Source organism: Nannospalax galili, unplaced genomic scaffold (genome assembly GCF_000622305.1).
Source record: "Nannospalax galili isolate Female #2095 unplaced genomic scaffold, S.galili_v1.0 scaffold113, whole genome shotgun sequence".
Taxonomy (NCBI): Eukaryota; Metazoa; Chordata; class Mammalia; order Rodentia; family Spalacidae; genus Nannospalax; species Nannospalax galili.
The window spans coordinates 5,259,738-5,272,407 of NW_008335444.1; the positions used below are offsets into that span (position 1 = coordinate 5,259,738).

At 49.6% G+C, this 12,670-nt stretch overlaps 1 protein-coding gene across 1 annotated transcript; it reads right to left on the minus strand.

Annotated features, from left to right (window-relative positions):
• Nucleotides 1-2,658: 2,658 nt before the first annotated feature.
• On the minus strand, nt 2,659-12,664 carry Arl8a (ADP ribosylation factor like GTPase 8A). Its single transcript, XM_008830314.2, has 7 exons — nt 12,370-12,664; nt 6,438-6,518; nt 6,058-6,131; nt 4,678-4,771; nt 4,508-4,575; nt 4,200-4,270; nt 2,659-3,748 (listed from the first exon to the last, which is right to left on the minus strand). Exons 1-7 carry the CDS (start codon nt 12,490-12,492, stop codon nt 3,699-3,701), a joined length of 561 nt encoding a protein of 186 aa, XP_008828536.1. The 5' UTR covers nt 12,493-12,664; the 3' UTR covers nt 2,659-3,698.
• Nucleotides 12,665-12,670: the final 6 nt, after the last annotated feature.

Below are 12,670 nucleotides of genomic sequence, written 5' to 3' on the forward strand. Positions count from 1 at the left end.
AGAGGTGGTGACATCCAGAATAGGAGACCAGTCTTCAGACTAAGATGCCAGGTGGTAGAAGGGAGGGCAGATGGAGCTATCTCAGCTCCATTCTTTATCCTGGATCCTGAGTATACCTGCTTAACAAATTCAGTCTTAGCTTCCCCGTCTAAGAAACAAACAATCCCTCCTTCACAGAGGCCTGTGGTCATTAACTGTAGCTGGGTAGTAGACTGCTCGCCTAGCATGTTCATGGCTTTTGGTTCCACCTTCACCACCCCCAAGGGGAAAGAGGGGATGATGTGTCAAGCACCGGGCATGCGCTTTACACCTCGCCTTTGGGAATTCAAATCTCTAGCAACACAGAGAAGGTTTGGCCAGGTATTCTCTTCTTTTGTTTTTTTTTTTGGTCTCACTATGTCGCCTTGGCTGGCCTGGAACTCACTATGTAGACCAGGCTGGCTTCAAACTCACAGAAATCTACCTGCAGCTGCCTCCTGAGTTCTGGGATTAAAGGTGTGTATTACCACAGTCAGCATGGCCTGCTTAATTCATTCATTTTGGCATCAGAGGACCCAAACACGATGATTTATATACACTGTATCCATGGGCTGTTTCCCATTCAAGCTGAATAAGCTCTTTAGCCCCTGTTAGGCATCTGCTGCAGCAATGCTTTTTCTTTTCTTTTCTTTCTTTCTTTTTTTTTTTGTCTTTTTGAGACAGGGTAGCTGTAGCCCCAGCTGGCCTGGAACTTGCTATGTAGACCAGGCTAGCCTTGAACTTAGAGATCTGCTTGCCTCTGCCTCCCAAGTGCTGGGATTAAAGGTGTGCACCACCATGCCTGGCACAAGACAATGCTTTTGCAGGGACTGATAACCAGATCTTTCATCAAACCTCATCTGGAGAACACAGGACCTGAGAAGCCTCTCAGTCCTCAAAAACCCTGATGGATGAGACCCAGGTACAGGCACACCTTGTAGCCAGTGGGGTCAAAAGACAGAGACTGGGCCCATGATCAGCTTCCTTAAAAAAGGGGGTACACATCTTAAACTCTTTAGGGGGTTGAGAGCCCTGAGAGCCTTTTAGCTGGGAGCAAATCCAGTTTTTCCTCAAACTTTTTTTTTTCTCCATGCTGCAGGGCATGTAACCCATGGCTGGGCCTTGTGTACATTAGGCCAGTGTTCTGTTACTGAACTAAATCTGCAGACTTTTCTTTTTGTGTGTGTGTATGGCTTACTTTAATTTTTTATTATAAAAAACACAAGAGGTTTAAGAAATGATGAATACAAGTCAGAATCACGGTGAGTTATTAAACCCATTTTCTATGTACAAATACTAAAATTCCAAAAGTGGAATATCATACAGTGTGAGACATATCATAGATAGCACTGTCTGTACACAGCATGCAGAGGTCAGTGGGCACACAGCCTGCAGAGTACTCTGCGTGTACAGCCTGTAGAGCTATCCCTATGCACACAGCCAGAGGTCAGTGTGCACACAGCTAGCTGTCTATATGCAGAGCCTGCATGCAGAACACTGTGCATTGCAGCCTTGCCAGACTTTTTAAATTCCTCCAGCAACATAAACTCCCCCTCTAGGCTGGGTACTTCTTTCATGGCTGAACAGTGGCCCCAGAAAGACGTTTTTACACTGACAGAGTGTAGGGCCTGACCTAAGCTCTCTCATAAGCCAAGAGAAAATGTGGCTGTCTCTTGCAGAGTCGGGGTGGGAGTGAGGTGATGGGCAGTTAGTTTTGCAGGGGCCTGCTCCAGTTTCCATTTTCCAGGGTTAAGGAGAGGAAGAGTGGTGGGGAGCAAGGGTCCATGGGATAGGGCTTACTATAAAACTGGGTCAAGATGGCCTCACATTTGAGCAAGCAGGCCCCACAGGCACCTAGGCTGTAGCTGTGGGCATCACAGTGGGGTCCAGCAAGACAGATGGGGTGGGAGTTAAATCAGCAGAATGAGGGTGGGGCCTCTCCCAGAAAATCAGTAGCACAGACACCAACAGTACAGCTAAGGAGGCTCTGAAGGCCCATGTTATACCCCTGGAGGACATTTAACTGCTTCCTGGTGGGGACAGGGAGTGAGGGGGTAGAGGCAGATATCTCATTCTGGCCTATCCTTGGTTACAGGGGAGAGACTGGGCATAGAAGTGGCTGTAAAGAAAAAGATGCTCAGTTTAGCACATGAACAACCAGCTAGAGCCTGCCACCATGACCTAGGTCTGGGCAGTTCCTCTAACAGACCTGCTTACTACCAATTGGCAGCTGCCAGCCTACATGAAGTTGAAGGGAATGAGAAACAGGCAGTTCTGGCCTATCCTTGGTTACAGGGGAGAGACTGGGCATAGAAGTGGTTGTAAAGAAAAAGTTGCTCAGTTTAGCACATGAACAACCAGCTAGAGCCTGCCACCATGACCTAGGTCTGGGCAGTTCCTCTAACAGACCTGCTTACTACCAATTGGCAGCTGCCAGCCTACATGAAGTTGAAGGGAATGAGAAACAGGCAATGCCAGAGCCCAGACACATGTGTGGGAGGTTGCTTTGTGAGGGACTATTGTGTTTCCAGTGTGGCACGTGTTCCCTGTGGCTGTTCAATGTGAGGGGGTATTGGTGTCCTTGTGGGTCCACTAGTCAGTCCACGACATCTGCAGAAAACAACAGGTACCACACACACCCCCAACACAAAATTGGTAATTTATTATTGTCATTATTAGGAAGCAAAAAAAAAAAATGTACAGTTACAAGAATCAATTTCCAAACAGAGGTTAAGTAGCTGAAAAGTGTAAAAAGGAAGAGGAACATCACTTTACAAACCATTAATTTAAACAAACAAACAAGAAAACAAAACCCAAAGAGCCAACCCCCCATGCTGAGTTCTTTCCTTGTGCAACTCTGCGAAATGAGAACAGAAAATGAGGTGGGCTGTGGAGGTGGGGGCTCTGGGTAGAGGCAGGAGCTGGGACCAGGAGCAGCGGGGGGTGGGATGGCTGGGACAGTATGCACACTGGTTTCCTGCCCCTTAAGTCTGGTGGTCTCTGGTACCTGACTGTACCTGGTGGTCCTATCAAGGCTGGGGACAGAAAGGAGGCTCCGGCCAATCTGTGGTATTCAGGCCCTACACTGGGAGGCAGAAACACCTTAGAGGACATGGAGGCAGCCACCAGTGCTCAGGCCAGTACCTGCTATAGGTGCTGGCCTTCACTTTTCTAGATCTGAGCTCGCCCAAGCCAACCCTGCTTCTCTTCCCTTCTCTCCAGACTACCCCTCCCAGGTCCTGATTGGCCCCTGCAGCATCAAATGGTTGATTTTAGTCTTTGCTTAAATTAAAAAATTAAAATATATATACATATATATACTGTACACACAGGACAATAACAGAGAGTGTTGAAAAGGGAAGTAGAGGGGTGGGACAGGAAGGTGAGGAGGGCAGGGGCTGCCGGCCAGGGCTGTTGAGAGGGGAGGAAAGCAGGCCTAGGTGAAGGGACAAAGGGAGAGAGCAAGGAAGAAAGGTTAGGGGGCCAGATGGGGGGCAATTTATTTTACAATAAAAACAGGAGTTCAAACCTCAGGAGAATGGGACTCTGGGAGCCCCAGAGGGCCCTCCCCACACTGGGTGAGGAACGGTGGGCTTTGGGGGGTATGACAGGGTGGGCGGGGAGCTCGGCTTCAGGTTAGGTGACTGTGGTCCCTGCTCCAAGGGAGAAGGGCCACAGTCTCAGCTTCTCCGTGACTTTGAGTGTTGAATAAGCCACTGTAGGGTGATGTCTGAGGAGACAAGAGAAAAAGTCATGAGACCTCCCAGTACAGGTCACGCTGAGGTGGTATAGCTTGGGAGGTAGGAGCAATAAGTCAAGGCATCCCAAATTGTAGCCAGGATCAAGCCCAGAGCTGTACCTCCCTAAATGGCCCCAAGCAAGCGGTGGGGAAGACACAGAGCCCCAACAAGCAAAGTCAGAAGCGGCCTGGAGTACCTGGTCCAACCCTATAATTTCAGAAGTGAGCAAGAGGGAATGGGTGGCTCAAGATACATAATCCAAGAGGCAAGGCTGGGGTCATGCTCAGAACTGGGCCCCCTAGCTGCCTGCTACACCCAAGCACTAAGGACTAGCTGCAGGGCAGGAACTTTCCTGAGTCCTGTGCTAAGACTAGCAGTCTTTCCTTTCCCTTCCTCATAGCCACTGTGGTAGAGTGCCGGCAGCTTTCCAGACTCACACACCTATGTTGTCCTTCTCTTTGCAGGAGATGGAATAGCAGCAGATCTCTCGGTCCTGGATAGCAGACAGATTCCTAGGGAGAGACAGGAGCAGAATCTGCTGAGGCTGGGGCTCCCAGGGGCCTGAACCAGGGGATGGCAAGGTCTTTTTCTTGCTCAAGGGGCTACAAGAGGAGGATGAGGCTCCTGGAAAGATGTGTTCTGCTGCCGCCATGTGGTGAACACTAAGAACAGCAACAAGCCCAGCCCAGGAGTGTTTGGCAGCTAGGGAATTTGGGGGAACACACACAAAGAAAGGCTACACAACTCACATTTTCTCAATCAGCTCTTTCTCATCGAGTGCTCCTGGGAGGTCTCGCTTGTTACCCAGGACTAAGACCTATAGAGGAGGGAAGATGAGGATGAGATCAAGGACATCCCAGCATGGCCCCCAGTGACTTCTGCCCAGCTTCCTCTCCCCCCAACTCCATTATTGGCTGACCGGGATGCCCTGAAGCTGCGGCTTGTCCAGCAGGTTGTGAAGCTCATTCTTGGAGGCCTCAATCTTCTCCTGGTCGGCAGCATCCACCATATACCTGGGGAAGGCAGGCGGGGACAGCATGTGGACACCATGGGCTGAGGGTAAGCAGGGAGAGTTGCTGCTGAGGGGGCAGAACACCTTGATCCAGTCTGGTCACCTCTGGAGCCATGGGCCAACCTGGGCTGGCTCAGAGAATGTTTTCCTAATTCATGGGAGTAAAGCACTGAGGGCTTTTTTATCCTGTCTGTGTGGAAGCTGCTATGTGGCAAAGCTGAGGTGTGTAGGATTAGAGGTAAGTCTAGCCCAAAGTGACCTACTTACATTTTCATGGAAAGCCTAGATAGGGCTAGAGTTGAGACAATAAAGGGACCCCTCCCCCCACAAAGGCAGGGCCAAGATATGTTTCTTTTCTTTTTTTTTTTTTTTTTGGCCTTTTTGAAACAGGGTCTCCCTGTCCCCAGCTGACCTGGAACTCACTATGTAGACCAGGCTGGCCTTGAACTCGCCGAGATCCGCCTGCCTCTGCCTTCGGAGTGCTGGGATTAAAGGTATGTGCCACCACACCCGGCTCAAGATACTTGTTTCTTAAAAATCATGTTTAAGCTGGGCGTGGTAGCACATGCCTTTAATACCAGCACTTGGAAGGCAGAGGCAGGTGAATCTCTGTGAGTTCAAGGCCAACTTGGTGTACTACATAGCAAGTTCAGGCGACCTGGGGCTACAGAGAGACCAGAGCCTGTCTCAAAAAGGCAAAAAAAAAAAAAAAAAAAAAATCTGGTTTAAGCCAGGCCTTTAATCCTAGCAGCTGGGAGGCAGAGGCAGGCAGATTTCTGTGAATCTGAGGCTAGCCTGGTCTATATAAGTGAGCTCCAGGCCAGCCAGAGCTACATGTAAGATACTGTCTCAAAAAACAAAATAAATAAAGGAAACTAAAAAAATCTGTTGACTGACTGAACATACATGCTGAGTGCATTTTTTCTGCCATGTCTGTGGCACTGGAGTTGAACCCAGGGTCTTGCACATACTAGGCAGGAGCTTTACCATAGACCTACATCCCTAACCTGGATAAAACTAACAAGTGAAAGAATCATTTAAACCACTCAAAATTCAAGACATGGTGATTTGAGGTGGGGATGGGGAGGCTCTGAGAGGGGCTCCATAATCTGGCTCAGGCTCTCAGGCTGGGTGGTGAGGGTCCAGAGTGTTATTCACTAAAACAAAACAGCATGCAAAAATAAAGGTGGACCATGCCTGGACAGTGGGCATGAACTATGTCTATGGACTGCACTAAGCCTGAAGTTCTTGCAGGTAGGAGGGCAGGACCCTACCAAGTCTACTTACACAATGGCGCTCACTCCTCTGCAGTAGCGCTCCCACATGCTGCGGAAACGGGGCTGTCCCCCAATGTCCCAGAGCTAAGTGAGAAGAGTGTAGGGAGAGGGTAGCCTCAGGAGTGGGCAGACAACTGAAATCCATCTGCCCTCTCAAGTTTCCCTCCTGCCCTGTGCCCCCTCCCCCAGGGTGTTACCTCTACCTCCTGGCTCCCCTCTCTTCCATCCCTCTACCTCTCACCCCTTCAACTCCCTTCTTCCAGCTCCCCAACAACAGGACCCAACTCTGCCCTCCCCTGTCTGGCTCTTCTCAGGGGCCTCTGTCATCTTCCCAACACAGGTGGTCCTCTGTAGCCCCCTCACTCCTGCAAATCAGCCTCCTGCCCTCACCTTGATGGTCACATTCCCTTTGGTGATTTTGCGCATGTTGAAACCCACGGTGGGGATCATGTCCTCATTGAACTGTCCTGACTGGAAAGAAGAGCCAGAATTGGAAAAGATATAAACATCAATTGGACCCAGATGTGCCTCCCTGGTGGGCATAGACCAAGAGGCTGCAGGGTGACATATCAGTCAGGCTAGAGCTGCTCAGATTTTTCATGGGAGGGCTCACAATGTCTGCTGCTCTCAGGCAGGATGGGCAGTCACCACCCTAGGTGCCATCTATATCTGGAGCTGTACTGGGAAGAGGCCTATCTTCCTAAAACAATCTCAAAGTCTTTCAGTTTAGACTGGGAGAAAGTTCTTCCTAAGGTCTAACCTATAGTTTTTGTTACTGAGGCCCCTTTGCTGTGTTTATTCTCCAATGGGATTAGAGGGGAGAATAAATTACTTTCCAGGAAAAGAACCTTGACACAAGAGACATGTCAAGGAAAACACATATTTTCAAACTAGTAGTAAATAGATTAAAAAGTTGAGGGGGAGGTAAAATTTGCCACCCCATAAATGCAATACATACTAATAGGATTATTCATTGTGTTGGCTTATTTGTACTCTTCCCCATTTGTTAGGATGGACAATATGTATTCTCTGTTATTATTCTACATATGTCTCTCCACTGGGCCAAAAGTTTCCTGGGAGAGACGTAGGGTCTGTAGTAATAGCATTAGTGTTTGCTGAATATCTGGGAGTTGACAGGAATTCCATTTTTCATAGTTCCTTTCAAGTTCTAGTAATTTTCACATCTCCACTATACATCGTTGCTGAAATTTCTGGATTGTTCTAAATTTAGAGCTACAGCCTTCAAATAAGGCCAGACCCAACTCCTCCCAGGTCACCTTTACATTCCCATGTAGGAGCAAGAGAAGCAGGCTGAAGGTTGGGGCTGATGAGGTAACCGTGTGCCTTTATCACAGCCTTCCCTCCTACCAACTGGGAAACTAACTTGCTTGAGTCCTGCACAGGGGCCAGGAGCTCTGAACAGTAGCCAAGGGGCAGAAGATAACCAGCTCTCCTCCAGTACCTGGAAGCTCAGTGAGCTTCCAGGTCCCTATAGAATGAGTGTCACTCTTGTATCTGCAGGAATTTTCCAATGCCTAGTGACAAGGTACAGCAGGAATTCATCTGAGAGCCACAGCTGGGCTGTGGAGATCCTCTGAACCCTCTGTATATAAGTCATCCTTTGATATTCACAGGAGTTGGTTCCAGGGCCCTCCAGGAATACCAAAACCTGCAGATGCTCTAGTCCCTTGTGGGAAATAGTACAGTAACTTATTACAGGGTGGCACACTCCTGAAATCTCAGCACTCAGGAGGTAGAGGGGGAGGAATCAGGAGTTCAAGATAAGCCTCAGCTAGATAGTGAGTTTGAGGCCAGCCTGGGCTATATGAGACTCTATTTTAATTAATTAATTAATTAATTAATGTGTGTGGTGTGTGCGCATTTGTGTGTGTTATGCACGAGTGCAGGTTCATACATGCTACAGCATGTGTGTGAAGGTCAGAGGATAACTCTTGGGAGTCAGTTCTCTCTTGCTACCTTGTCAGACCAGGAGATCAGAATTAAGTTTTCATGCCTGTGCACAAGCACCTACACCCACTTGAGCAGTTCACCGGCGCTTACCATAGACTTAATCATCTCTGACAATGGAAATGTCATGTAGATAATCATTATACTGTTCCTGGCTGGCCCCAAACTTGTAGCCAATTTTCCTACCTCTCCCTCCCAAGTGTTGGGATTATGTCTGTACCAACCGCTCAGTACTCTATTGTTTAGGGACCAATAACAAAAGTAAAAACTATGTTCATGTTTAATGAGGTCTCCCTAGGTTGTCCAGGCTATCATAGAGATAACTTTATAGGTATACCAGCTCAAAAGTGCCTGATCTTGTCTGATTTCAGACGCTAAACAGGGTCTGGCCTCATTATTACTTAGATAGGAGACAGCTCCTGCAGTCAAGTGATTCTCCTGCCTCAGTCTCCTGAACAATTGGGATTGTAGGTATACTGATGATACACTTAGTGTTTCCCAAATATTCTGGCCCTTAGGCGGTTGAAAACACAGATGTAGGCTGTTCTGGGGAAAAGGCCTCCAACTCCCTCATGTATTTAAAAGGGTCAGGAACCCATAGAAGGTAGGAATCATCAAGGAGAGATTACCCTGAAGATGGCTTCTCTTCAGGCTTCAGGCTGACTGTGGTAAAATCATCCAAACCCTAGAAAAGTGCAGGGGTGCTGGGATGAGGGTTGGACTCCATCCTCATCCCAGATGTTAACAAGGGAACTCAGACATGATAGTGGGGAAACACTGGTCACAGTGAGAAGGGTTCTGGTCTCCTAGGACTTGTGAATATGGCTCACAAAGTACCTGGGAATGGTTTTGATGCAGCATGGAAGCACCATTAGTCTTTGGGAACCAGAATATATGCTCCCAAATAGATGAGAGTATAGCCTAACAGAATGCGACCCTGGCAAAATGTGATGCTAGGAGACCTTCAGACAGCCAGATCCTCTAGCATCTGGAGTTTCTGTTAAGTGGTGAAACTGGAGCTAAGTTGCATTTAAGCTATGATTTGATTTCCCTACTAATGACTCACAAATTCCTCCAGTAAGGATGAAGTAGCCTTAAGTCATATAGCTCAACCTTTTGTCTCAGACTTGAACTCTTTGTAGTGCATTCCTTCTTTGATTTTTCTTTTCTTTTCTTTTTGAGACAGGGTCTCATGTATCCCAAGTGTCTCCTGTCTCCACCTCCCTGGTGCTGAGATTACAGGTGTGTGCCACCATGTTCAGTTCTGTGTGGTGCTGGGGACTGAACTCAAAGTTTTGTGTATGTTAGGCAAGCACTCTATCAACTAAGCTACATCCCTAACTTCTCCTCCTTTGATTTTTTTGAGATTAAGTAGCTTAGGCTGGCCTCCAACTCCTAATCCTCCTGCCTTAGTCCTCTGAATAGCTGTTATTAAAGGTATCTACCACTGTGCCAGGCCTACAGACCCCCTTGGGTTAGCTCCAAGTATCAGAAAATTCTTTGAGTCAAAAATTCATCTTCCTGTAACTTCTATCCTTTGTTCTTTAATCCTTTCGGGTATCTGTAGTGATAGCCGTTCACATTTAAAATTTATTTACTTAATGTATTTATTTTTATTTTCTGTGTATGAATATTATGCCTGCATATATGTAAGTGTACCCATGTCCTGTGTCCATCTTCAGTGCCCATGAAGGACAGAAGAGGGCACTGGAGCCCCTGGAACTAGTTACAGATGGTTGTTAGCCACCATGCTGGTGCTGGGATTCGAACCTGGGTTTTCTGCAAGAGCAGCCAGTGTTCTTAACCATTGAGCCATCTCTCTAGCCCTACCTTTCATATCTTTAAGTGACTGAAATGAGCCTCTTGCTGGGTGTGGCAGCACATGCCTTTATCCTAGCAGTAGGGAGACTGAGGCAGGATTGAGAGCTTGGGACTGGCATAAGTTACACAGTGAAGAAAAAAGAGAGAGAGAATGATCTTGCTTCTCTTGGGCAAAAACATCTCTCACTTTTCTAGCATTATAACTTTCAGAACTCAGTAGTTTTAGTTTCTTAGATGTACTGTAATGCCTCTCTACATAATTTCTTTCCAGTTCACATTAACCTGCTGAGCAGTTGGGCTCAGTAAACTCAATTTCTATTCACAGCCAGACCTCATAGAGTGGGGAGAAAAACCCAAGGTTCGGGGGGATTGCTGAGACAAAAAGAGGCCAAATGAGCTGGTAAAGGTGATTCAGGAAGCTAGTGGTGGGCATGGCACAGAGCCCAGGTGATGGGGGGGATTGCTGAGACAAAAAGAGGCCAAATGAGCTGTAAAGGTGATTCAGGAAGCTAGTGGTGGGCATGGCACAGAGCCCAGGTGATTCTCCTTTCTGTGGTTGTAGAGGCAGTGTGGGGAACCTTGGAGGTCTGAGAACACTGACATTATCCAGACGTAGCCCCTAGGAGATGGTTCTATCTGCAGGGTCTCTGTAGGGAAGGGAAATTTGGCCTGCTCTTTTAGTGATTATCAAAACAGGGACTATATGAGCTGGGGAGGGGGAACGTTGAATATCACAGAAACTCTTTTTATGGCCAATGTCTTTCTATGTAGCCCAGGCTGGTCTCAAACTTCAAACATCTTGCCTCAGCATCCAGCGTGCTAGGATTATAGATGTGTTCCATCATGCCTGGCTTCAAAGAAACTCTTGACCATGGCAGAAGAATTTGAGAATTTGGTCTCCTGTCCCTGATCTGTCATAGTCTTCCACTCTGGATTTGATGCTGGCCTTGAGGGGTGGGTCCACAGCAGGGAATTAAACCCACTTGGGTATCTGTGGATCCTTGTTCAGATGCATAGCTTCCCTGGGGACAGGAGGTGACACCTAAGCTGAGTCCAACCTTGTTTCTCCTCTTGATTAATATCAGGGACATCTTCCAGACCCAAATGCCCCAAACCAAGCCACCTAGGCCTGCAGAGCCAGGTGGGAATCCAGGAGTTGTGTTCCACTCTTATAGCCCAAGAAGCAAGTCAACATCAAGTTTAACCAAGGGGGGTTTCTGATCCTAAGGGCATGGCATGGCAGACAGGAAGCTAGGAGCTTTAGTTCAGAAAAAACATTATGCCCCAAGCCTGAGCAGAGGACCTGTGGGTTAAGGAGCCAGGGGACACAGGGTGGAGGAGAAGGTAGAGGGCAACAGCAGAGCACATTTTAGGGAGGAAGCCCATGTCTAATCATGTGATCATGAAGTCCCAGTCCTTCCAGCTTTCCATTCACCCAATGTAGTAATATACGGAGGGGTGAGGGTCTCCCTGTTGGGATGCGAGGTCTGTGGGGCCTCAAGGTTGGGCAACAATACAGGTAAGTGACAGTACCTAGGCTGGCTAGCCACACACTTTTGCAGACCTATCACATCAGCATCTTTTTAATCTACTAATCTTGCTAACTCGAAGTTCTTGGAAATCTTTGGGACTGGGGCTAGGTCCCAGGTCAAACTAAGCCCCATATTCCAAGCCTTCCTTGGTCCCACAAGCCCAGTCCTGCCTGGCTCTGAAATACAGGCCGCGGCCATTACTGCAGCTAAGCTCACACACCCAGGCAGCTCATCTTCCTCTTTTTTTAAAAGAGAAATTTTAACTCCTTCCCCACCATTCCTCTGGCACAGAGAGACGACTGCAATCGCACCCCCCTCGTGCTGTCTCCTTAAAGCCCTGGGAGCTGCTCTCTACCATGTTCCCAGGTGGACAGCGCCCCTCCAGCTCATCCTCTTGGGACCAGAGTACCTCCTCCTGCAACTTCTGAGCCAGGCGGGAGTCTCCCAACTCCCTTTATGGTGCCATCCTTCTTAGACTCCAGCGATACCACATACCCGGGACAGGTTCTGGGAAGTCTGGGCTTGAGCGAGGGCATCAGCTGCCCTGGGGATACCTCCCTCCACCCTAATGGGACCCGGGCTTCCACGTCCAGCAAGGAGGGATAGAGCCCTCGGGGTGGGGCTGGGCTTGTCCCGGGCATCCTCGCCAGCGGCTCGGGCCGCGCGTCCCGTGACCCTCCACGCGCGGAGAGGGAAGGCCCGGGCACTTTCGCCCCGTCATGCCCCCTTGTGCGCTAGCCGCGGGGGCCTGGCTCAGCCTACAGCGGGTCCCTGCTGCCCGGAGACCCCTGGGTGCCGCCAGCTCAGTCCTCAACACCCTGCATCTGGCCTCGCCATCCCAGCTCAGGCCGAAGCACTGGTGGCGCTCCACCCGGTCCTCCAAGAGCCGTAGTAGGCCCCAAGCGCCCAGAGCCGGCTCCTCCCCTGGCCGGCGCCCGGCGGTACCCTGCCAAGCCAGGCGGCCACCCGGGAGCCCAGGGCGCGGCGCGCGGCCCTCATACCGCGATCACGTTGACGAAGGTGGTCTTGCCCGAGTACTGCAGCCCCACCAGCGTGAGCTCCATCTCCTCTTTCCAGAACAGGGCCTTGAACCAGTCCAGCAGCTTGTTGAACAAAGCGATCATGGTCGCTGCCGCGGGCCGCGCCCGGTGCCGGGTCCTCGCCGCCCTCGCTGCCCTCGCGCTGAGGCCCGGAGCGGCCCCTCCCGGTGCGGCCCGGATCCCGGCTCGGTGCGGGCGGAGGCTGGAGCGCGGTGGCCGACGACTCGCTGCCCCTGATCCTCTCGCCGATGGGTGTGGCTTC

Excerpts from the sequence above, each read along its gene's own strand:
- Arl8a (XM_008830314.2), bottom strand. The coding sequence starts at position 12,492 with ATGATCGCTTTGTTCAACAAGCTGCTGGACTGGTTCAAGGCCCTGTTC. Across the intron at positions 4,576-4,677 it reads CGCAGCTTCAGGGCATCCCG|GTCTTAGTCCTGGGTAACAA; the intron begins GTCAGCCAATAA and ends CCTCCTCTATAG. Across the intron at positions 3,749-4,199 it reads CAAAGAGAAGGACAACATAG|ACATCACCCTACAGTGGCTT; the intron begins GTGTGTGAGTCT and ends TTGTCTCCTCAG.